At 40.8% G+C, this 22430-nt stretch overlaps 3 protein-coding genes across 5 annotated transcripts in view; 2 read left to right on the top strand and 1 right to left on the bottom strand.

The window, feature by feature from the left end:
• The window catches only part of LOC6566754 (cGMP-dependent protein kinase, isozyme 2 forms cD5/T2), a 37802-nt gene extending 19585 nt beyond the window's left edge, over window positions 1–18217 (top strand). The window contains exons 3-9 of one of the 2 annotated variants that reach the window (XM_032739631.1): window positions 2863–3029; window positions 13941–14160; window positions 15673–15909; window positions 15973–16122; window positions 16192–16811; window positions 16877–17066; window positions 17142–18217. In XM_032739631.1, the coding sequence (XP_032595522.1) occupies window positions 2863–3029; window positions 13941–14160; window positions 15673–15909; window positions 15973–16122; window positions 16192–16811; window positions 16877–17066; window positions 17142–17307 (1750 nt within the window). In that variant the 3' untranslated portion in view covers window positions 17308–18217. Of the gene's footprint in view, window positions 1–2862; window positions 3030–11863; window positions 13358–13940; window positions 14161–15672; window positions 15910–15972; window positions 16123–16191; window positions 16812–16876; window positions 17067–17141 lie in introns of those variants that run through there. The other variant, XM_001993194.2, reaches the window with a different exon arrangement.
• Window positions 18218–18595: 378 nt separating this feature from the next.
• On the top strand, window positions 18596–19256 carry LOC6566753 (PI-actitoxin-Aeq3a). Its single transcript, XM_001993193.3, has 2 exons — window positions 18596–18886; window positions 18951–19256. Exons 1-2 carry the CDS (start codon window positions 18778–18780, stop codon window positions 19124–19126), a joined length of 285 nt encoding a protein of 94 aa, XP_001993229.1. The 5' UTR covers window positions 18596–18777; the 3' UTR covers window positions 19127–19256.
• On the bottom strand, window positions 19123–21146 carry LOC6566752 (UDP-glucosyltransferase 2). 2 transcript variants are annotated; one of them, XM_043214582.1, is made up of 4 exons: window positions 20994–21146; window positions 19890–20957; window positions 19612–19828; window positions 19123–19487 (listed from the first exon to the last, which is right to left on the bottom strand). In XM_043214582.1, the coding sequence occupies exons 1-4, from the start codon at window positions 21067–21069 to the stop codon at window positions 19187–19189; spliced, it is 1662 nt and encodes a 553-aa protein (XP_043070517.1). In that variant the 5' UTR covers window positions 21070–21146; the 3' UTR covers window positions 19123–19186. The 2 variants fall into 2 exon arrangements, with proteins under 2 accessions (XP_043070517.1, XP_001993228.1); XM_001993192.2 differs by having other exon boundaries at window positions 19890–21146.
• Between the last annotated feature and the right edge of the window lie 1284 nt (window positions 21147–22430).

The following is a 22430-nucleotide window of genomic DNA, read 5'->3' as shown; positions in this document are numbered from 1 at the left end:
GTATGCTATAGAATTTATATAAATTAAGGGCACACAATGTTGAACATGTTGCTAAACAAAATGTTTTTTTAAATCAAATAAGCCAAGTCAAAATTGTGAGATATATAAGATATTGCTTAGCAAATACCTTATCTTGTTTAGATCTGCTGGAAATGGTTTTGCTTTTGTTTATCTCGAATATATATATGAACAATAGGGTAATAGATATGTTTTCCTTAAAGATTTTTAGGCATTTGTAAACTCTAGAACCATTAAAAATGGGATAAGTTGTGCAGAAGTATGCAACAGGCAAAGAAAGTATCTCCAATCCCATAAAGTATATATATTCTTGATCTGGGTCAAAAGCAGAATTGATTCAGGTCCGTCTGTCCGTCTGTAACCTAGTTGATCTTTTTTGGCTACCGCATTATAACTGGTATCTGTTTAAATCTCTCTGTTTGTTCGCACAACACATTATCCAGCTCAGTTTTGTAGGTGTTAAATGCAGTTAGACAGATATGCATAAATTGTTGTTAAAAGCTACTTACATATCACGCCTAACTTACAAAAAACCCCTTGAGAAATCTTTATTATCTCACATTACATGCTCATTTATCAAGCTTGTCTCTGGTCTACGTTTATGGTTTCAACTGTTAAGTTGGGGTTATGCCTCATGTCCGACGGTCTTCAACTGCTGCCAATAACTATTTGCACTTTCAATTTAGACTGAATTGTGGCAGCAATGAAACTAAAAGTCAACTTCAAATAATTGAACGCACCCGCAATTCGCAGACTCTGAGATCTCTCCGTGTGCTCTGGAAAAGGTGCAGCTCCGCCACAATGGCGTCTATTTAGTGGATAGGTGTGAGAAGGGGGCTGGGTGCAGAGAGAGAGAGAGAGAAGTGTAACAGCCTTGGCATGCCTTGGCACACATAAAATCAAAATTACCCACAAATATAGTCATATAATGTGGTTAAAGCTTCCGATAGACAACTGGAACACTACCATTGCTGCGAGCACGCCCCACAGGTCTAATTGAAGCTATTAATTGTTTGGCTCGCCCGCGGTGGCATGACCAAAAAGTGGCACCCTGCCACCAACAGCTACGTGCACCGTGGGTAACACAAATTGCACACCATATGCATTTATGCGTGCTGTGCCAATGATAATTTACGCATAACAAATGTTCCATCAACAGGCATGCTGACGACTAAAAGAGTGACCTGTAAAATGTATAGAAATAGTTAAAAATGTATAGCTATATTAAGGATAGGTTTGAAAACTTAAAAGTATTAGTAGTAGTATTTAAAAAGGTGTACTTATGAAATTTAATTGCTTGGATTCAAAATTTTTGATTAGTATTCAACTTTATCTACTTTGTTCAAATGTGTTCATTGATTTTATTTATTAATGTATATGGTTTAAATAATAGATACAAATTTAGTAGTAGTATCTTTTTAAGTAAGTCAGTTCTTAACTAAAATGAACTGTGGTTTACAAAAAGCTCCCTTGAATGTTCTCTTAACATCAATCGTGTTCTTAAGTGTTCCCTTAGTTCTGATAAAATATCCAAAGTATAAATAAATATCATTAAGTTTCATCTGCATATTGAATACATTTTACATGATTTTTCACATACCCTGTTGTGCACCTGATCCGAGGGTATTGTTAACTGTGACTTGTGGCGCTGGTAAAGCGCCCCGGGAGTTGCACCAATGGCATCGCTGCCACAGCTCCACGGCACATGGAACTCCTAAAGTCGAACTCGTTTCGGGTGCCCAAATAAACTATCGGCAGGGGCGATGAAATCTAATACGCATTTTTCTTTCGCACAATATAAAAAGACGGCGACTTTGCAGGAGGCGAAATCAATTTGGTCGCTTCCTAGGCACCAGCAGCAGCTGCAAATGCACCAACGATGGCTACACCGCTAGAAATGTTGTACTAAGATCAAATTAAATAGAACTGCTAATTCAAAAGCTTTTATTATGTTTCCTTTAAGCTTGCTAGTTCAATTAGTTAGGCAAATCGCTTAAAATCTAGTCAACAATTTTTTTCAGTGTACGACTTGGACTTTAACACTGTTGGGTGCATAAGTGTTATGTATCGGGTAGCGGGCTTGTTTCATAAATTTTTATATTTTAATTGTAAGTGTTGTGTCTGCAAAAAATTCGAGTACTTGCCAAACTTGCAACACAGCTTGTTCCCTGGCTGAACTCATCAGCGACCACGTCGTGCTTAGATAGCGGAAACTCCAAACTCTAACTCTGAGCATGTGCAACGTGCAACGTGCAACGTTGGCAAATGTAACAAATTGGGTGCCCACAGATCGGAGCCACCTCGACGACGACGACAGGCGGGTTACGCCCGATATAAAAGATAGAGTTGGCTTTAATTAATCGACCCAAGTCAGTTTAGCTGGCTGCCTGACTTGGTTGCTTGTCAAATTCGCTGACAGATAAAGTCATTTGACATTTACATTGCATTGGCAATATGGCATGGCTACAGTTAACCCTACCCACCCTCCCATCCAATCCGCAGCCCGAAAACAATTTTCAAATTTGTAGCAATTTCATATCATTCAAAAATATTTTTAGTATTCGTACAACGACAGCTACTTGTTGGATTGCTTGTAAGCCAAACTGGCGAACCAGATAAAAATCGATTTATATGTGTCAGTCGTGAAATTAATTGGGCTTTTTTGGCTTTGTCAGCGCTGAGTGCGCAGAATGCTTGTTAAGACCACAAGCTGATCATTTTGGGACCTAACCAATGACAGTTTGTTACCAAATTTGGTGTGACCGTAACTAATCTATTATAATAGGACAAGCAAACAGAAATCGATATATATATTTATATTTATGCATTTATTTCAATTTGCAGCTCCCGTGAACTTATCAAAGCGGCCATTTTGGATAACGATTTCATGAAGAATTTGGACTTGTCGCAAATACGCGAAATTGTCGATTGCATGTATCCAGTTAAATATCCAGCCAAAAATCTAATCATCAAGGAGGGAGATGTCGGCAGCATTGTATATGTTATGGAAGGTGAGCTTTATTACTAAATCTTTATTATTGAATATGGTTTTTATATAGCTCTAGCTTTGTGATGTGTAGATTATGGGGACAAAAAACTCCATAAATTAGTTTTTGTTGGTTTTCTCTTCAATTAGTTGACGTTGGCTTTCTACTCAAATGCTTTAAGCACTTTCTTCATCAACTCAACTTGAATTATAAAAAAAGAGTGTGTTGTACTAAAATATATTATTTTCTGGCTGAATGTCAAGTGTTCCTTATTCTTAAGTCAATCTATTTGGAACCCCGTCGGGATTCGTCTTTAGGAAGAGATTCAAAGCGTCCGTTCAGTCAACTGTTTAGTTTGAAGAATTTACAGAATTTTAAAATTATTTGTTTTGTGAAAATAGTTTAGAAATTTGTGTTACATATATTTTAAAGTTTCATAGGTAATTTTTTTGCAAAGTTATTTTCACAGTTTCAACTCAAAGGGAGCTAGATTGATTTCTTAACTACATTTTATTTTATAAGTGGAATCAAAACTTTTTTTAAATTCAAGTCAAACAATTTTCAGTTAAATGTTACAAAAATTCGTTTAAGATGTTGGCGTTTTTGGTGAAATCTGCAAAACAGCTTAAGCAGAAGGTTGTCTTCAAGTTTTTAATTTTGCTCAGACGTTTTCATTTAACCGAAACAAGATCTGTTCATATGGGTGCGTTTTTTATTATATATTATTTTATTTCTTATATATTTGTTTTAATTTAATATTTATATATGTGAAAATTGTTTACCCTTTCAAATGAATTGACCCTCTGGTTGACTGTGCTTCTAAGTATGCAATAGTTTATCTCAAGTGATGTTGCATCACTTTCCCGAGCAGCCCGTAGGTATGCAACTCTTTGTAACTTGCCTCAACTGTTGCTGCATGCTGTATTTTGAACACACTCCTCACTTCATTTCGGCTGTCTGTGTCTATCTGACGCCCACGGCTGTCGCTGTCGCAGTTCCGTCTCCTGATCGTGCCACTCGCCGTTGCAGATAAGTAGCGCCTACTTCTGCTGCCGAACTCAGCACATGCACAGCTGTGGCATCGATTTTCTTGCCTCTTGTCTGCTATGTGCTTTATGTTGCCAGTTGGCTGTGCCCTCCCAACAATGCGCATGCGTTGTTGGTTGCACCCACACACAATCCGGCGAAAAGTTCACAAGTTTGCATACCAGCGAAATGTCAGCGGCTGCACAGCTGCTCCTAAACATAGTCATTCGATTTTCCTTTCGACTTTGATACTCAGTGCGCCAGGCTAACAAAGAGCATATTGCTTATATGTATATATTGATCGTTGAAGCTAGAAACTCTAAGCTTGGCATATTAACTTGTGTGATTCTTGTAACTTTACTTTCTTCAAAAACGTTTTAAAATTTATTTATTTGAGTACATATATTCTGAGGATACGTTGGTTACTTAAAATGTTTTGTAACTAAATATGTCGAAATTTCCATTTCCATATTATTATAATTTAAGTATTTCACTCATTTCCAAAACTATTCCCTAATTATTACTTTAGTCCAGATACAGGGAATCTTGCCGTCGTTGCACTCAAGTTCAGTGTCATTCTTACATGCTTGTTAATGTTTCTGGGTGTGCTTGTATCTAATTGTTGTTTTAAATAATTCCACGGCATAGCTTCATTTTTTTTAGATTCAAACCTAGGATTGGCATTTGTTGTTGTTGTTGTTCATTTCGTGACCGACTTAATTTAACATTTAATTGAGACAGCTGACGAGCTAATTGCATTATGCACAAATTAAAAACTTGAAGACGACGCGCCAAATTCGAAGAAGAAGAAAGTTTTAGCTATGCTTCCTCATCAAAAACGAAACTCAGCGATGCATCATTATGATGATGATGATGATGATGATGATCATGCAACGTCGCCGACAGTTGCTTCCTTAATCTGTGCAACCTCCGCACTTGAAAGTCGGCTGCATCAACTACGTTTGCTCCTAGGCCCGCTACCCGTTTATGGGGAGCCGAAAGAAAAAGAAACACAGATGTCATGGCAGCTGTTGTTGCTGCAGGCTATACACTCGCATGCACACATATAAAAGAGAGAGAGAGAGAGAGAGAGAGAGAGAGAGAGAGAGAGAGAGGGAGAGAGAGAAAGAAACAGGCAGAGAGGTAGAGAGCGGTTGAAACTCTCATCTTACATGATCGCAGAAACAGATGTGCAAAAATCACGAGGGTCGGCCATGCGAGTGAATCAAATACGCTGCATTCGAATGAATGAATGAATGGTACTGATAACCAAGTACTCGTACTTGTGACAGTTGCGGCTCATACAGTAATACCGCGATAAGGAAGTCAGCACATTTACGTACATTAAACACTAAGATAAGGAATTCGAATAGAGACATATATTGGAACTGATTAAAATAAAGGTCAATGTGTTTGCGTCTATTTAAACATCAACGCAAATAGAATCAGATGATTTCGAAGCAGTGCTTTCGTTTTGATATCAAATAAACAGAAACTTACCGAATAAAAATAAAAAAAAGTAAAGAATATAAATACCAAATTATTATAGATGAGAATGAATTCATATTATATTTATTATTAAATATTGTGTTTACCGATTAGTAACATAATATGATCTAGAACTATTTCTGTTTACTTACCAATGCTATACTAAATGTATATACTTTGCTGATAATACAATCAAATATAAATAGCTTATGGGGCATTTAAGTGCTAAATGAAGGAAATACAAAGACAAAAAAAGGTTATTCAAAAATGATGAGTAGCTGATCAGCGGATCGATCTTGTCTCATGTACTCAACGCACTTGTTTCCGCTTGCGTTTTACCTAAATATGGAAATGTGTGTGTGTGTGTGTGTGTGAGACGATTGTCTCTCTCCACAGTGCGTACACGTTTTCTGCCATATGCGATTCTCACTCCCCCTCTCACCTTCAATTGGATTGCGTCGCTCAGCTGTGCTGCTGTCTGCTGCTGCGGTGCTGATCTCTCCCACATCCCAATTAGCCTCTCTCTCTCTCTTCAAGTCTGTCTCTCTCGATATTGCGCGCTGGCTGCTTGAATCACAACAGCAATCATTCGTTCAGCAGCCAGCGTAGCAAGTAAACGTGCGAGGCGCATGCGCGCTCGGCCTGCAAAACAATTTACAACAACAGCAAACAACTCGTGTTTTGTTGTCGTGCGTGAGTCGCGTTCGTGACGCTTGCAGTTTTTTGTTTTTGCATACTGCATGCACGCTTCGTCGCGCGTGGAATATTACAAAAACAACAAAAGACCATAATAAAAGAGGGCCATATCAACAAAAGTAGAAAAAATAAATATATATAAATACACATATTACACACACACACACGCACCGACAATTACAATGCCTTTAAAATCTTTTTTGCGCTATTTTAAACAAGACAATTACATAAACACACAAACATTTTGTTCGTTTTCGTTGTTTTGTGCTCCCCATTCTAAAATGTGCCACAACAAGCGAACGATTTTCCCCATGTGGTGTTTACGCCACCAAATCGAAACCCGGCTATAAACCAGAAATTATGTAGAAAAGCCAACGAGAAGCAATGCGGTTTCTACGAATTCGCTTTTGGCTTGAAGAATTCTTGAAAAGCGACAACAACAAACTAAAAACAAAAGTGAAAGTGTATTTTGTACTCGGATTCAAAACAAATAAAGCAACTTCTGTTTGTTGCATTCCGTGGGCGTGCCAAATTAAATGACTGCTCATAGATCTCCACACAGAGAACGGAGAGGTGTTGACAAAGGGGAAGGGGGCAACAACAGCTGGAGTTACAGTACATTTACTCTTTACATATATATATATATATATATATTTATTTTTTTATTTTTGTGTCGATTGAACGCAAAAGATCACTTGAAGAATTCCGGTTTTTGTGGTTTTTCACAGTTGTTGTTGTTGCTGCTGTTATTGCTGTTATTGCTGTTATTGCTGCTTGCTGCTGCTATTTGTTTCATGTTGTCTGTCTGCCCTCTCGCATTTGGCGCATTTGTATTTTGTCGGTCATTGGTCCGCAAAAGTGTAGACAAAAACGAATTACAAAAATGCCAAATGTCGCTGCGAACCAAAAACCGAAAACCAAAAAGCTTAAAGCCCGAAATAAAAACAAAAAAAAACCGTAACTTAACTCTGGCCAACAAACAATAAAATTGATATACTCGCTAAGATAATGGACACTGAGCACTGAGTGCTGAGTACCGAGTACAACGATATAAAGACGATTCGTGCAAGAATGTGAAGCGACAAGTAAATTGGATTTTGCAACACATTATTTAGATGAAGAAATGCGGAAGACGTGGCCAGCATTTCATAAATCTGAGTGCCAAAGCAAAACATATCAAAATTAAATCCAACATTAAAATAGAAATCGTGCGAAAGCCAAAGACAATCAGAGCTCCTCCCACCCGAGATGACGAAAAAGAAATCAAGAAAGAATCGTCCATCGAGTGTGGGTCGATGATTGAATACCCTGGCAGACATGAGACGAGAACAGCATTTATGACTCATCATTTCAATGCTAAGCAAAGCGATTCCAAAGATCAATCTGAAAATTCATCAAGATAGCTGAAAAAAAAAATAAAATGTTTGTGGGGTCAAAAAAGTCTCTCTTTAATGTCTGACACAATGCCTGATAAAATTATAAGACTCAACGCGAGTGTATAACAAAACTGCAAAGAGCGAAAAACACAAAGAGACAAAACAACAAAACAAGAAAACAAGAAAAGTGTGTTAATGTCGTGCGTTTTGTTACGTTCGGATTCGGATTCTGTGTTGTGGCCCATTTGACTTCTTTGCCGCACAGCGCTCATTTGGCTCAAGTGATCGTTTAGCTTGAGGGGGGAGCTACGCTCATTAAACGGATCCACAAATGCCACCAAGGGGGTAACTCTCACTTTCCCAGTAGCTGTGAGGCAGACAAGATTCCATTAAACTTGCGATATGCTAAATGAGCAGCGCATTTCGGTTGAATAATGATTAAGTAACTGGCCTCGAGCTACGAAATTCGAAATACCTTACACACATATATAGGAAAATGAGCCAAGCTCCCTTTTGGGAAATGAACAGCAATTTGACTTGAGGTTATATATAATGATCAAATTTCTCGTGTTACATTTGTGTTGCGATCAAATGCCATCTGTTGCGGTTGTCACATTCTACTTACAACCTTTAACTGTGTACTTATGGCTAATAAAACTCATATCTTATCAGCGATGAGTTAGTGCGTTTTTCACTGTTTGACAACGTAGTAATCAGTATTGGGATATATCACTGATTGAATTTATCATTTAAACGTTTCAAACTTCAGAATTGGTGTAATAAATAAATGGAAGATAAACTTTTGTGAGTTTTGCTTGACAGTGCGGTGCGTGCCATGTTTACAATCTTAAGTATTTTAATGTACTTAAATCACATTGACCTTGATACTTTTGTAAGAATCCAATTTATATCATAAAATACCATTTACGGTCTCTCAGTATTGATTGCATATAGAATTTATATAACTTTCGCTTGCTTAATTGGATTGACAAGCATTGACATTGAGTTATTGAGTTGGCAATATTTATAGGAGAATGAAAATGAGAGCAGACAAACAATTTTTATACATAAATTAATAATTAGCAATGACTTAAGAGATATTTAAGCACTTTAGCTTGAGGGGGAAACCAAAGGTGTGTTTTATTATAATAAAATGGGAATATCTGTGGATATAAATAATCATATTAAACTTGCTCCTCTCCTTGTTAAGGTAGTTCCCAAGTTGCCAACTGGAATACAATCAATTTCAGTCTGTTTTACATATCCACCAGACATAATCAAAAATGATCGGGAATACGATAAAACGGTCTTGTTTTTGCTTTGTCATTTAGAATACCTGTTTCCCTATATATTATAGATGTGGCTATCCATTGTCCAATTCGCAGTTATAAAAAAATACATTAAAAAATAGCTGTTGCAAATGAGCTCACGATGATTCTGGTTCGACAACAATCTCAAAACAAACTTACAAAAAATAAATAAAAAAACATCGATTTACGATCTTTTTTTCACTACCTACCTACAAATGTCAATCAATTTTAGCTTTCTTTATAAGCACAGACAAACAAAAGAAGCCATGAATATTTATTATTACAAGTTATATGGGCAAAGAAATAATATTTATTAAAAAGGCGGTCAACCTAAGCAGTAAAAGTGACTCAGTCGATGACATTTTTAATGTGCAACTGTAACGTGCAAAAGAGAGGATGGGAAGAGAGAGAGAGAGACAGATTTCGTGTTTGTCTTTTTTATGGGTAATTGCAGACTGTCAGGCAGAAAATAAAATCAAGACATGAAGTGAAACAAAATTATGGAACTTTTGCCCTTGGCACATAAGCGACTGCCTGTGACTAACTTCAATTTAATTAAGGCGAACTCGCTGAAAGGCAGACACAGAAAAAGAGCGACAGAGACAGAGAAAAATAGACTGGGCGCTGGTTCAGACACCGTTACGATGTATAAATAGCCACAGCAAAGAGTCAAATGTTGAGCCGCTAAAGCTTGAAACGGCTTTGCAAATTCTTGCGATTGTATTCAAATCCGGCGCAGACTAAGCAAGACAGCAAAGGAGGTTGAGGGGGGAGGGGGGTGAGGGGAGTGTCGGATATACCAGCTTAGCCAACTTGTTGACCTTGCCCAGCAGTTTCGTTAAAGCCATTGCAAAATCTTTTGGCCAGCTGCATTTGCTGATTGTTTGTTCAAATTGTTTAACGTTGCGTGACGGATTTCCGCATTGCCCCACTCACCAGCCTCCCCTCCCCCACCCCCCTCTGCCCTCGAACAACGCTCATCGAAAACTCTTTGAACTATGTCCCCTTTTGGCAGCACCTTTCAATTAACAAAACTAGTTTTTGGAACTGCACAAAAAAAAATTAAATACAAAATATTTCCATTGATTTGAAAGCAGCATGAAAATATTGTTATTTTTTTATTGTTGTTTTATTTTTGTTGTTTAGCAGCTCCCATGGCAGCTGTGTTTATCATCGATGCCGTCAATTCTTGCCGTGTTGTCTCTCGCCTCTTATCAGCTGCAGTGCTGCGGCCCGCGGCTGTGTTCCTGATAAGCATACACAGTTCCATTCACTCGCAAAAATGTTTTTTTTTTGTTTTGTTTTTGGCTTCGTCTCGCAAATAGTTAGTGCAAACAACAAATATGAGAAACATTTGTATTTGTTTACTGATTGATAGAATCAATTGCTGGCAAACAAGGCTCAGCGGTGCTTGTTGGTTAACCTTAGTCATTAATTCTTCGTTTTTGGTTTTTATTTATTTTTTACTCACATTCAAATGCTCAAATGGAAATGAGACATTTTTGAGGCGACTTGAGAGTTCAAAAAAAGATTTGAGCCTGAGTTCAAGTAGCATATCAGTCTTTAGCAATTTACAGAGCGAGAATTCCACTTGATGTCATTCAATTGTTTTGAATATATATAGGGTATTTCCCCACTGAAAAGTGCGGGGGGTTTTTCACTTGTGGGTTTTTTTTCGAATCGCCTATCGGCTTTTCTTCAATGATCATTTAACATTTCAGTTGATTATTTGCTGATCGAACTATCTTGCGAGCAACTACAAATGATTTCAATATCAATATGCATTTTCTTCGCTTAACTTTTGCTGTCTTTTTACATTAGATTTTTTTTCGAACTGATCACAGATCACAGACCAGTTTACTTTCATCCGATAAATGACAGCGCCATTAAATGCTTGATGCATGATGACTTGCCTTACTCGCTTATAAACTGGAAAGTTAAGTATTCACTAATGCATCCATTTTCTTAGGCCTGCAAATAGCTAGATATTGGCAGCATTGTTAAATTTCTTTTTGTTTTGTCTTTTCCTCTCCTGCCACAATGCATTGAAAATAATTTGTTACGTTCTACTTCACAAAAAGTTGTTTAATTTGCTTTTGCCTTAATGCTTACGTAGCGCACAGTTTTCCTATGAAATGGTCTTTAAAAAGATTATTAGTATTATTATTAGTATTATTTGCGTTTTTAAATCTATTTATTGAGCGTTCAAGTAACGATTATTTCCCAATTATTTTTCGCTGATTGGTCACAGTTCTCTTAACTATGGTATTTTCTATGTTGGCTTGTTGAACTGTCACCAGTTGAGTCATATATGTTTTTTACATGCTCTATTTCATTCATTTAATTCATTTGTTGACGTATTTCACACTTTCAGGGCTATTTTCGATTATTCAAAGAGTCGCGATTCAATCATTCACACGCTTATTCAAATTGCCACAAAAATAATTTACACCAAAGGCTAATTGTTATTATTTCATTTCGCTTTGCTCAAGTTTTTAAATCTATAGAGAGAGAGAGAGAGAGAGAGAGAGAGAGAGAGAGAGAGAGAGAGATAGAGAGAGAGTGAGAGAGAGGAGTAATCAGTGGGGTCCATAAATATTGGCTCTGTTTCAGTTCAGTTTTGGGTGCGGTTTGATTTTTTAAGCTTCGCTTTTACAAAACAAAACGAACCGTTGACTTTGTTTATACTACATACATATATAATTACACATTACACACACAAGTGAGGCAAGCGACAAGCTTGGAAAGTTTGCAACATGAGCAACAATAACAATGACAACTGCAACAACAGCAGCAACAATGACAATAACAAATCGCTTTGGTAATATAAATAATAGAAAAGCAAATACAATTAGGCTGTTGTGCCAAGTGCCAAGTGTTGGTTTTTTGTTGCTTACATTGTTTTTTCTGTCTTCCACTGACTCGTCAAAATTCCAAGCGCGAATTTCATGGCTCGGTTGTTATGCAAAAGACTACAAATAACAGCAACAGCAACAACAACAACAACAACAACGAAAGTCGCCAAGTCGCGTATTTTAACTAACAAAACAAATCACGTCAAATTTGTCAGCGTTGTCGTCATCGCTGGGCCAACAGTGAAATTGGCGAGCCAAAAGAAATTAAGCTAAAAGCTAAAAGCAGGCAAATTAACAAAACAACATGAAAATCAAACATTATCCGGGCAAAGCCGTCGACGCAAGTCTCTCGCTGGAGAGCGACAGCGCCATGGGTGCCCTCTACGAGGCCAACTGGCTGCAGGCGCATCATCAGCATCACAGTGCACCCACTGCCACGCCCACACCGATCATATCAACGCCAGCTGCGACGACGATGGCCAACAAACTCGGCCGGCAGCCAAGTAATGTGGGCAACATCAACAACAACATCAGCCACAACAACAACAATGGCAGCAGCAGTTTTCTGCTCAATGGCATCTCGGCTCTGAGCAAGTATCAGATGACGCTGGAGAGCATCAGGCAGCTGGAGTCTAAGGATCGGCGTATTGTGAGCGCCATCAAGGAGCTGAATGGCTATCGTCCCTCAGCGCTGCAGCATCATCAGCAGCAACAACTGCACAATGGCTGGATAGCAGAGGATGAACAGGAGCAGGAGCAGGAGCAGGAGCACGACCAGCAGCAGGAGCCAATTAAAGTAAATACTCATCCACAAGCGGAGGCCAGTGTTGTCAATCATTATGTGATGGATCCGACGGAACGTCAGCGTGTGCCACGCCCACGCCAACAGGTGTCTGTCAAGCCGCCCTCGTTGCGTCGCTCACAGACCATGCTGCAGCATCAGTCGCGCCACCCACATCAGTCTCAATCTCAGCCCCCATCGACGACTCATCCTCATCCCAGTTATGTGACGCTGCGTCATCCCAAGCTGCCCGCCAAATTGCCACAGTGCAACAGCAACAGTTCCTCCGCCTACTCCACATTCTCCTCCTCCGCCGCCGAGGATCAACGGCCGGAGCGGGTCATCTGCCAGCAGCCGTTGCGTTTGCTGCCACCACCCATCGAACCACCACCGGCTCCTCCAGTCGTGGCCACAAAACAGCGTGCCTTCAAGCCGCTCAGCAGATCCCAGACGAGCGTTCAGCGTTATGCCACCATTCGAATGCCCAATCACTCCGCGTCCTTTTGTCGTGCGGCCGAGCGCGAATCGAGGCAAACGCCAGCGTTGAGGCGCCACAGCCTAGAGCAGGCGCTGCAGGGACTACAGCTGGAGGAGGAGCACCAGCAGCAGCAACAGTTGGTGGTCAGGCAGCCGGAGCAACAGCAACTACAAATCTCGCCTGCGGGCAGCAGCAATGGCAGCTCCAAGGATCTCAATGGCGAGGGCTTCTGCATACCCCGGCCACGCCTCATTGTGCCCGTGCACACATATGCGCGACGACGTCGCACCGGCAATCTCAAGGAGCAATCCTCAACGGCACAGGACGAGGAGCTCACCAGTGGTAAGGAGTCGAGAGGGGAATCTCTTTGGGGGGCGTGCAAGATATGAAAGAGTCGAAAGCCTTGCCAATCCGACTTCTCTTCTAAGCATTCTAGTTTGCGATCTTGTTACAATTCCCCAATTTAATCCTTGTTTTGTTAGCCAAAATGTGATCAACACCATTAGATCTTATATGTATTTAATGCTGACTGGTTTTTCTGGTCTTGAGTCTGCTCATTTGAAGAGTTGCAGGTTTAGCTTCTATCTGTAACAACAAACCACTTCAAAGGCAGCGAAAATATTAGAAATTCTCGGAGGGGTGTCAAATGCTTCTCTGCGAGATTAGCTGAAAGTATAAAAATTGCTTACGATTTCTGTTTGGCTGTTTCTGTGAAACTGATTCTGCTCCCATTACTTGATTCAAATACAAATTCCATTGATACTTGTTATTGATGCTAATGCTGAAAGTTGAGCAGCTCTCTTCGAATATCAGCGACAAACGGATTTATTTGCTTTTCTAGTTTTTCTCGCAGTTTGCCAATGCAAAATTCTCGCTTTTCAATTCTGTGTTTAATCAATCAACTTCAAACGCGCCTTTGTTTCAGATGGACGCGTCGAGGTCTCACGCGAGGGTAAATATCTATCCACACTCTCTGGCGCCAAGGTACTGGGCGAATTGGCAATACTGTACAACTGCCAGAGGACGGCGACAATCACAGCGATCAGCGAGTGCAATCTGTGGGCGATTGAGCGTCAATGCTTCCAGACGATCATGATGCGCACCGGCCTCATCCGACAGGCGGAGTACACGGATTTCCTCAAGAGGTTTGTACTTTGATTTAGATAAGCTTGGCTATTTTTTTTTTATTGTTTTTTTTTTGTTTCACATTTCCTCTAGCGATATGATCAACTGATTGCTGTTGCAACTGCCACAGCAATTAGTTGCATTGCAACTGGTTGTTATTGCATTTGCACTTAATTATATCAATTCAGACCAAGTTATTTATTTATTTCTTTTAATTTTTTTTATTTATTTTTGGTATGTACATATTCATATTAATCGCTGCTTTGCTTAAGGATTTTGTTTTTATTATTATTTTGGACTTTGTTTTTGTGCAACTTTCACTTCGCGAAATGGGCAAACAGCATCGGCATCGGCATCAACATCAACATCAGACGATGGCGGCGTCATGGTCATGGGCGTCTCATATACGTCTATTATGATGACGGGCACTGCTCAAAAATGAGACGGATCGACAGACGACAGACACACAGACAGACAGACAGACACACAGACCGACAGACGGACAGACATCGATCGTGCGCCGGCCAACGAACGCATAGAAATGTTTTCTGTTTGCTTTCCATCAAAGTGCCCACGAGTTGGCAACCAGTTTTAGACTATAAGCCAGCCACTCTGATCTCTGTCAGAGCTGGCGCCGTGACTGACCGACAAATTAATCGCATTTAATTGGCCCGCGTGCAGGGTAGCAGCGCCTTTGAAACACCTCATTCCATCCCCTCCCCACCCCCACTCACCATTTGATGGTGTTGTTTTTTTGTGTGTGCATCTGGCCATCATTAATGGAGCCCCATTTGAAGCATGAAATTGCGCAAAAAACATAAACAACAACAACAAAATACAAAAATTAAAGAAAAACCCAAATGCACATTACACCAAACGAAAATGAAAGTGCACCATTTGGGGGCGTGTTGAATGATTGGACTTACACGTTGCGCTATGAAAGTGATGATGCACTGCTCCGGGCGCCACATGGATGGGGAACTGATGAAATTAATAAGTTACTGTCTTAAAGAAACACTATTTCTATAAACTAATCTAGTTATTGAGAGATATCAGAGAGAGAGAGAGAGAGAGATATAGAGAAGAGATTCGGATTAACTTGACACCATCTCCTGTTTAAAGACATGTTTGTTATTTACTGCCGCCTTACAAAGAATTCCTATACTGCCTGTGGGCTAATTAACATGCAACATAAAAAAAATCATAATAATAATATAAAAAAAAGACTCCTGTATGGGAAATGCCCCCCCGGCGACGACTTCGTCATAGTAATTTTATTTGATTGCTTTACATTTATCTCTTTTAGTGGGGGAACTAATTTGAGCTGTTTTTGATATATGGCCATTTCTGCATAAACTTTTATTAACGTCGAGATTTGATGTAAACTCATAATAATGTTAATAGTTTTCTTTGATTGCAAATTCCAATAAAATTGATTAATAGAAATCTGTCAGCACTTAAAGCGCTATAACTATAACTATAACTATTAGCAGCACTTTGAATATTACAATTAAACATGTTACCCATTTCAGCGTTCCCATTTTCAAAGACTTGGCCGAGGATACTCTAATCAAAATCTCCGATGTCCTGGAGGAGACGCACTATCAGCGCGGTGATTACATTGTGCGGCAGGGAGCACGAGGCGACACCTTCTTCATCATATCGAAGGGCAAGGTGAAGGTGACGATCAAGCAGCAGGATACGCAGGAGGAGAAGTTCATACGAATGCTTGGCAAGGGTGATTTCTTTGGCGAGAAAGCCCTCCAAGGGTAAGTCACAAATGGAATAATGAATAAAAATCGAAGCTAATTAAATGCTTTTGTTTGCTGTAGTGAGGATATGCGCACAGCCAACATTATTTGTGAATCCCCTGAGGGTGTCAGCTGTTTGGTCATTGATCGCGAGACATTCAATCAGCTGATCTCGAGTCTGGATGAGATCAAGCATCGCTACGACGACGAAGGTGCCTTGGAGCGCAGAAAGTGAGTCCGCTGTACGCCTTGGTACAACACTGATTATTAATTATTTGTTGTTGTTATTTCCTTGAACAGAATCAATGAGGAGTTCCGCGACATTAATCTGACAGATTTGCGTGTGATTGCCACATTGGGTGTGGGTGGCTTTGGACGCGTTGAGCTGGTGCAAACGAATGGCGATAATTCGCGCTCCTTTGCCCTCAAGCAGATGAAGAAGTCACAGATTGTGGAGACGCGCCAGCAGCAGCACATCATGTCAGAGAAGGAGATCATGGGCGAGGCCAATTGCCAGTTTATAGTCAAGCTGTTCAAGACGTTCAAGGACAAGAAATACCTGTACATGCTGATGGAGAGCTGCCTGGGCGGAGAGCTCTGGACCATATTGCGGGACAAGGGCAACTTTGATGATGCCACAACGAGATTCTACACGGCCTGCGTAGTGGAGGCATTCGACTATCTGCACTCGCGCAACATTATCTACAGGGATCTGAAGCCGGAGAATCTGCTGCTGGACGAGAAGGGCTATGTGAAGCTTGTAGACTTTGGTTTTGCCAAGAAACTGCAAACGGGCCGCAAAACGTGGACATTCTGTGGCACGCCCGAATATGTGGCACCCGAGGTGATATTGAATCGTGGCCATGACATTAGCGCCGACTACTGGTCGCTCGGTGTGCTCATGTTTGAGCTCCTAACGGGTAAGACAAGGCGAATTGCGAATGCATAACTCTTTTGCTTACTAAACTTTCGTTAAATTTTGCAGGTACTCCACCGTTTACGGGTTCGGATCCGATGCGCACCTATAACATAATACTTAAGGGCATCGATGCCATCGAATTTCCGCGCAACATTACGCGCAACGCCAGCAATCTGATCAAGAAACTCTGTCGCGATAATCCCGCCGAGCGTTTGGGCTATCAGCGAGGCGGTATTAGCGAGATACAGAAACACAAGTCAGTACAATTTTGTCAAAAATCTATCTGCAGTAAATTTCTTATTAAAAATGTAATTTTCCACTTTCAATTCAGGTGGTTTGACGGCTTCTACTGGTGGGGTCTGCAGAATGGTTCGCTGGAGCCGCCGATTAAGCCGAGCGTAAAGAGCGTTGTCGATACGACCAATTTCGATGACTATCCGGCCGATCCGGAAGGACCGCCACCCGATGATGTCAGCGGCTGGGATAAGGATTTCTAAATGTAGACGACGTATGGGAATATGTTGACGCTGCTCTCTGTCTTTCTCTCTCTGTCTCTCTCTGGAGACCTTAGTCGCGTAGCTGCTACAATTTGTGAAAATAACGACGATGAAACGATCTGAACGGTCTTAACTAGTGCGCCATTTTTGTACGCCAAAGCAATAGTCAGGGTCCGGCTTGATGAACGAAAGCTGAGCCCCAAAAGTAGCAGTCGCATCGCCTAGGGTCCGCATCATAAAAGTCCATATCCACACACAACCACAGACAACCACAGACACCCACAGACAACCACACACACACGCATTGAAACAGCTCAAGAAAGCAGCTCATTGTCACAGCGATCTGAGGTATCACGATTAAATTGTGCAACAATATGAATTTACTAACGAGTTTATAAACTATTATTATGTAAAGATTGAGAAATCTATATTTTCTAGTTCATTGGATATCAATATAGAAATTGTAAGTAGGTTCCTGTGCATATTGGCATTGCTCTCGTCAATCCATGTGCATTGTGTAAATTGTTTTCTCCATCTAACTATGTAAAAATTACAATAATATTTGTTAAATGTACCAAGTGCAAACACACACACACACACACATACACCCATATAGATACAAATCGGGTTGCCTTATAGTCTGTAAGCAAATTTGTTTAAGAAATTATATGACCAATACCCTCATGACCATAACAATTAATTTTACTTCTTTGTTTTCTACAAACTGTCTGTCATTTGTAATGGCTCTAAGCACTTGTGGATCAATATTCTAATTATTCTTCAATCATTAGGCTTAGACATCATTATTTCTATATTTTAATGCGTACAATGTGTCGCTTTTTTTAAATTGACTTCTTTTTAAGTAAATTCAGCTAGAAACTTAATAAATAACAAATTTATGCGCCTTTAACAACCTGTTGAATTATTATGTGAGCGATATGTGAATGAGAAAAGCAATGTTATCAAGCAGAGAGAAAGATACCTCTGACTACTTTATAGCAAGTCAACATCTCTTGGCAATATTTAACTCATGTTTGCGCTTCCTGGATTTGAGCACTCGATCCACTCGAAGATCGGTTGACTTTCTTGCAAAAACTCACGTTTTAACTCAATGAGAACTGAATGCAATTCTGGTGCATATGCACAGCAGCAAAATAAAACAGTTGCAAATAAAAGTCAAATGGAAATAAACAAAACTCGGCTACGTGCGCAACGAGACCTAATCCAAAATTAAAACAAAAAAAATCCAGAGAAAGCTGAGCAAAATCCGTCAATAGCTTCAGCACTTTATAGAGAATATTCTTCTGTGCAGATAGCTCGCTTCGTGCACGTCTAGAACCAGTCGGAACGGAAAAATTAAGTAACTTAAGAAGCGACTTCTGCTGAGACCAGCACAAATCAGCGGAGATCGTATAAAGCTATGTTTATTTCCCAATAATAAACAATATATTAAGGAACGCAAACAGAATCATGATGCCCAGCTGGAGTTTAATGTGCCTGCTTCTGGTGTTATCTTTATCGTTGAGCCTAAGTCTGCGCCTGGAGAACCAAACGCATGAGCAAGTCAAGCAACTGATCGGTGAGCTGTAAAACTATAGTTAAAACAAGAACAAATCTAAGCTAATGCTCGTCTCCATTGATAGCTTGCAAACAGCCCAAGGCACCGGGATTGTGTAGGGGCAGGCAGCTGCGCTATGCCTACAACAAGGAGACGGGCAACTGTGAGAGCTTCTATTATACGGGCTGTGCCTCAACGGAGAACAATTTCCTGACCTATGAGGAATGCCGACGCGACTGCATGCAGCGTGGACGTTATTAATTTTTATAAAATATTTCATTTTATTTTTATATTTGCGTTAACAGAAATTCACAATTAAAACTATGTATTAGACCTCCTAGCCTTTCTGGACTTGCGTTGTGGCTTGGGCGGTGCTTGGCTCTTGGGCATGGCCAGGGCACGACAGCTGACCAGCAGCAGCAGCAGCGCGGCTAAGATCACTGCCAGTGAGTCCAGTGAATGGTAAACAAACCAGTTCAACTCTATGCCCGGCGACCGTATCAGCTCAACGGCTAGCTGGCCATGTTGCAACACATGCTCCACACTCCAAATTGCGGTCTCCAACGGAGATCGTTCACGCTGATTGAACACCTGTGACAGTTTCAAGGCACGCTCCGCATAGCTGTAAAATATAAATATACAAAATAAAGTTGCAGTTGCAGTGGAAATAAATTTCTAAATGAATTTATAAATACCAAAATAATAATTAATGGATGAAAGTTGCATCTACTCAATCCTTAACGCACCTGGGCTTGCTTAGCTCCTGCAGCGACTGCTGGAGTGTATCCACATTGATTTGCTGATAGTCAAGTTTTATGCCCACGCCACGATCCTGGGCCGCAAACGCATTCAGAAACTGATCGCCGTAGATGGGCGTCATGAGCAGTGGTTTGCCGCAGTGCAGCGCCTCCGTGAGTCCCAGCAAACCAGCATGGGCCCAGAACAGACGCACCTGCGGCTGACCTAAAAGGGAAGCAGAGGCATAGCATGAGTAAAGGATTAAAGGATCACTCTGTCAACTTACACAGCAGAGCCAGCTGTGGCGCCCACTTCACAAACAGAAACTTGCTGGCATCCAGTTGTGGTTTGGGCTGCTCCTCCGCCTCCCATTTCCAAATCACATTGAAGGGCAACTGTTGCAGCACATGGATAATAGCCGTCAGTTTGTCATCATCAATGCTGGAGGCACGCACCATGGAGCCCCAGCTAATGAAGATGATGCCGTGCTTGGACTGCTGCAGAAATTGCACAATTTTCGGAGTCAGCTGCTTCTGGGACTCGTGGGTGATGTGCACACCGCCCACCTCGAGGAACTGTTGCGTGCGCGGACGACTGCCCATGTGGGAGTAGTGTTGATTGCCCAATATAAACGCAGTCTGGTTACGCGCCACTGCGTCCACATCGATGTCCAAGTTCAAATGCCGCTTGATAAGCGCATTATCTGCTCGATTCGTGTGCAGTCTGTAGATCAACTTCAACAGCTTGGCCTGGGCAAAGTTGAGCAGTCTCTCGCTCCAGCTCAATGGCTGCTTGAATCCCACGAATTCGGACAACACATAGGCGGGCGTATCCGGCAGATCGATGCGATCATAATAGTAGGGCATCAATGCACACGTGCTCAGACCAATGATGGGCAACTCCAACAGCTTCGCCAGGCTCAGCTGGCAGTCTGTGCTGAAGTACTCAGTGAGCAGCAGATCGTAGGGTTTTTGCTTGTGCCGCTCGAGCACCGTTTCCACATGGCCGCTGGCATAGAGCAGCTCACACGAGATCTGGCCATTGCCGTAAAGATCGTAATATTCCTGCAGCAGCACTTTGAGGGAACGGGTGGGCGTGTGCTCTGACAGTGGCACCACATTGATTGTTGTACTCGACTGATCCTCGGTGGCACTCGACAGCAGCAGCTGCTCATAGTTCGCCAATTGAGGCGCCTCCGGATTTTGCACATATGAAATGACAGTCAAATGATGACCGCGTCGCGAGAGTTCATTTAATATGGGCAGCGCCACCTTAAAGTGGCTGTAGCCAAAGTGAGGGAACACAGCCAGCACATTGCCAGCTTCGACACCAGCAGCACCACTTGCCCCGCCACTTGCCCCGCCACTTGCTCCGCCACTTGCCCCGCCACTTGCACCACTTAACACCGCACAATATAAAACAATCAACGCTAAGCGTTTGCTCTCCTCTGCTTTTCGCGTCGTCATCGCTGCGCTGCTCTCGATTGAATGTTAACGCGACGTTCACTCGTTTCATGATTACCCAACACCTGACCTGATAAAGGTTTATATTCTTTCCGATTTTCTATTGTTGTTGTGGTTAATTTGATTGCTTGTCCATGTGACGTATCAAATTGCAGTTGCACTTGTTCTGAATTTCAAGTGTGCACTTCTTGTGGTAACACTGGCAGTGTTATCGATCAAAATTAAATATATATTGCATACCTTAAGGTGCTTTCAATCAAGCTCATTGCCATGAAAGCTTATTGCATACTTTGCGGGCTACGTTTTTTTTTTTGTGTGGCTGTCCAAAATACCTGTGGCGCAAAAGCCTTTACTTTTAATATAACGAAGTATAGATGGCGCTAAGAAAGCCGTTTGTATTTAAATGTGCTGAGTAAAAATATATTAGTTTTTGTGAGATAATACAAGATAATTTAAATAGCTGCGACATTAATTACCCAAGTGACTTAATAATACGCGAATGCAGTTCGATAGATCTGGCTCTTTTGCAATTCTTTTGAAAATCCATAAGGACTTGGATGACTTATGATCTATTATCTGCCAATGCATCAACCTAATCTGTATTATTGGCTTGAGCATTGCTATGATTAATAGCCATCTGCAAATGAATATTTTTGGAATGCAATGAATGTAATCGATTGATGATTAATATGACTGGACACCTCCCAAAGTGCCTTTTTTAACCTTTGAATTTGTACATGATCCTCGATCGAAAATTCTGTTTCAAAATTTAAATGGGGTTTCGACTATGGTTTCGATTCGGTTTTTAAAGAGTTATGTTAGTCGGAAACATTAAACGAGAGTCGCCAAAAAAGGTGTTTCCAATTTAAGCGTAGTATTTTTCCAGAAACCCAAACAAAATTTCGCAAGAAAATCGGTTAATTTCTTATATGTTCAAGTTTAAAGTGGTAATTTTAATATCTATATAGACCAATACGTATTAAAACTAGTTTGCCTTAAGTTCGATTAGTCAGTTAATATTGTTAAATATTATAATGGAATTAATTGCTAATAAGATAGCTGAAAGACGTATTTAGCCAAATGTAATTCTGCAATTTGTGCAAAGGCAAAGGCCTTAAGATATTTTGTAGGTCCAATTGAATTGGACAACGCCCCGACAAACAATAGATAATGGACAGTAGGAAGCGTTAATTGAAACCGCAAGCGATGAGTCGAAGAGGCGCTACAATAATAATTGTAATTGACAGACAAAATGCAATTCGACTGGCAACTGCAGCTGCAGCTGCAAATACATCTGCCCCTAAATGCGGACAAGTGCAGCAAGAGGCACAAGAGGGACCAGAGAGAGAGAGGAGAGCGGGGAG

This window comes from Drosophila grimshawi, unplaced genomic scaffold (genome assembly GCF_018153295.1).
Source record: "Drosophila grimshawi isolate 15287-2541.00 unplaced genomic scaffold, ASM1815329v1 contig_1377, whole genome shotgun sequence".
Lineage (NCBI taxonomy): Eukaryota > Metazoa > Arthropoda > Insecta > Diptera > Drosophilidae > Drosophila > Drosophila grimshawi.
This window is presented reverse-complemented; position numbering and strand designations above follow the sequence as displayed.

Bases quoted from the DNA above. Each gene is read 5' to 3' on its own strand.
- LOC6566753 (XM_001993193.3), top strand. From the start codon at position 18,778: ATGATGCCCAGCTGGAGTTTAATGTGCCTGCTTCTGGTGTTATCTTTA. The intron at 18,887-18,950 runs GTGAGCTGTAAA...CTCCATTGATAG, and splicing joins GCAAGTCAAGCAACTGATCG to CTTGCAAACAGCCCAAGGCA.
- LOC6566752 (XM_001993192.2), bottom strand. From the start codon at position 21,069: ATGACGACGCGAAAAGCAGAGGAGAGCAAACGCTTAGCGTTGATTGTT. The intron at 19,829-19,889 runs GTAAGTTGACAG...CTTCCCTTTTAG, and splicing joins GCCACAGCTGGCTCTGCTGT to GTCAGCCGCAGGTGCGTCTG. The intron at 19,488-19,611 runs GTGCGTTAAGGA...TATATTTTACAG, and splicing joins CAGGAGCTAAGCAAGCCCAG to CTATGCGGAGCGTGCCTTGA.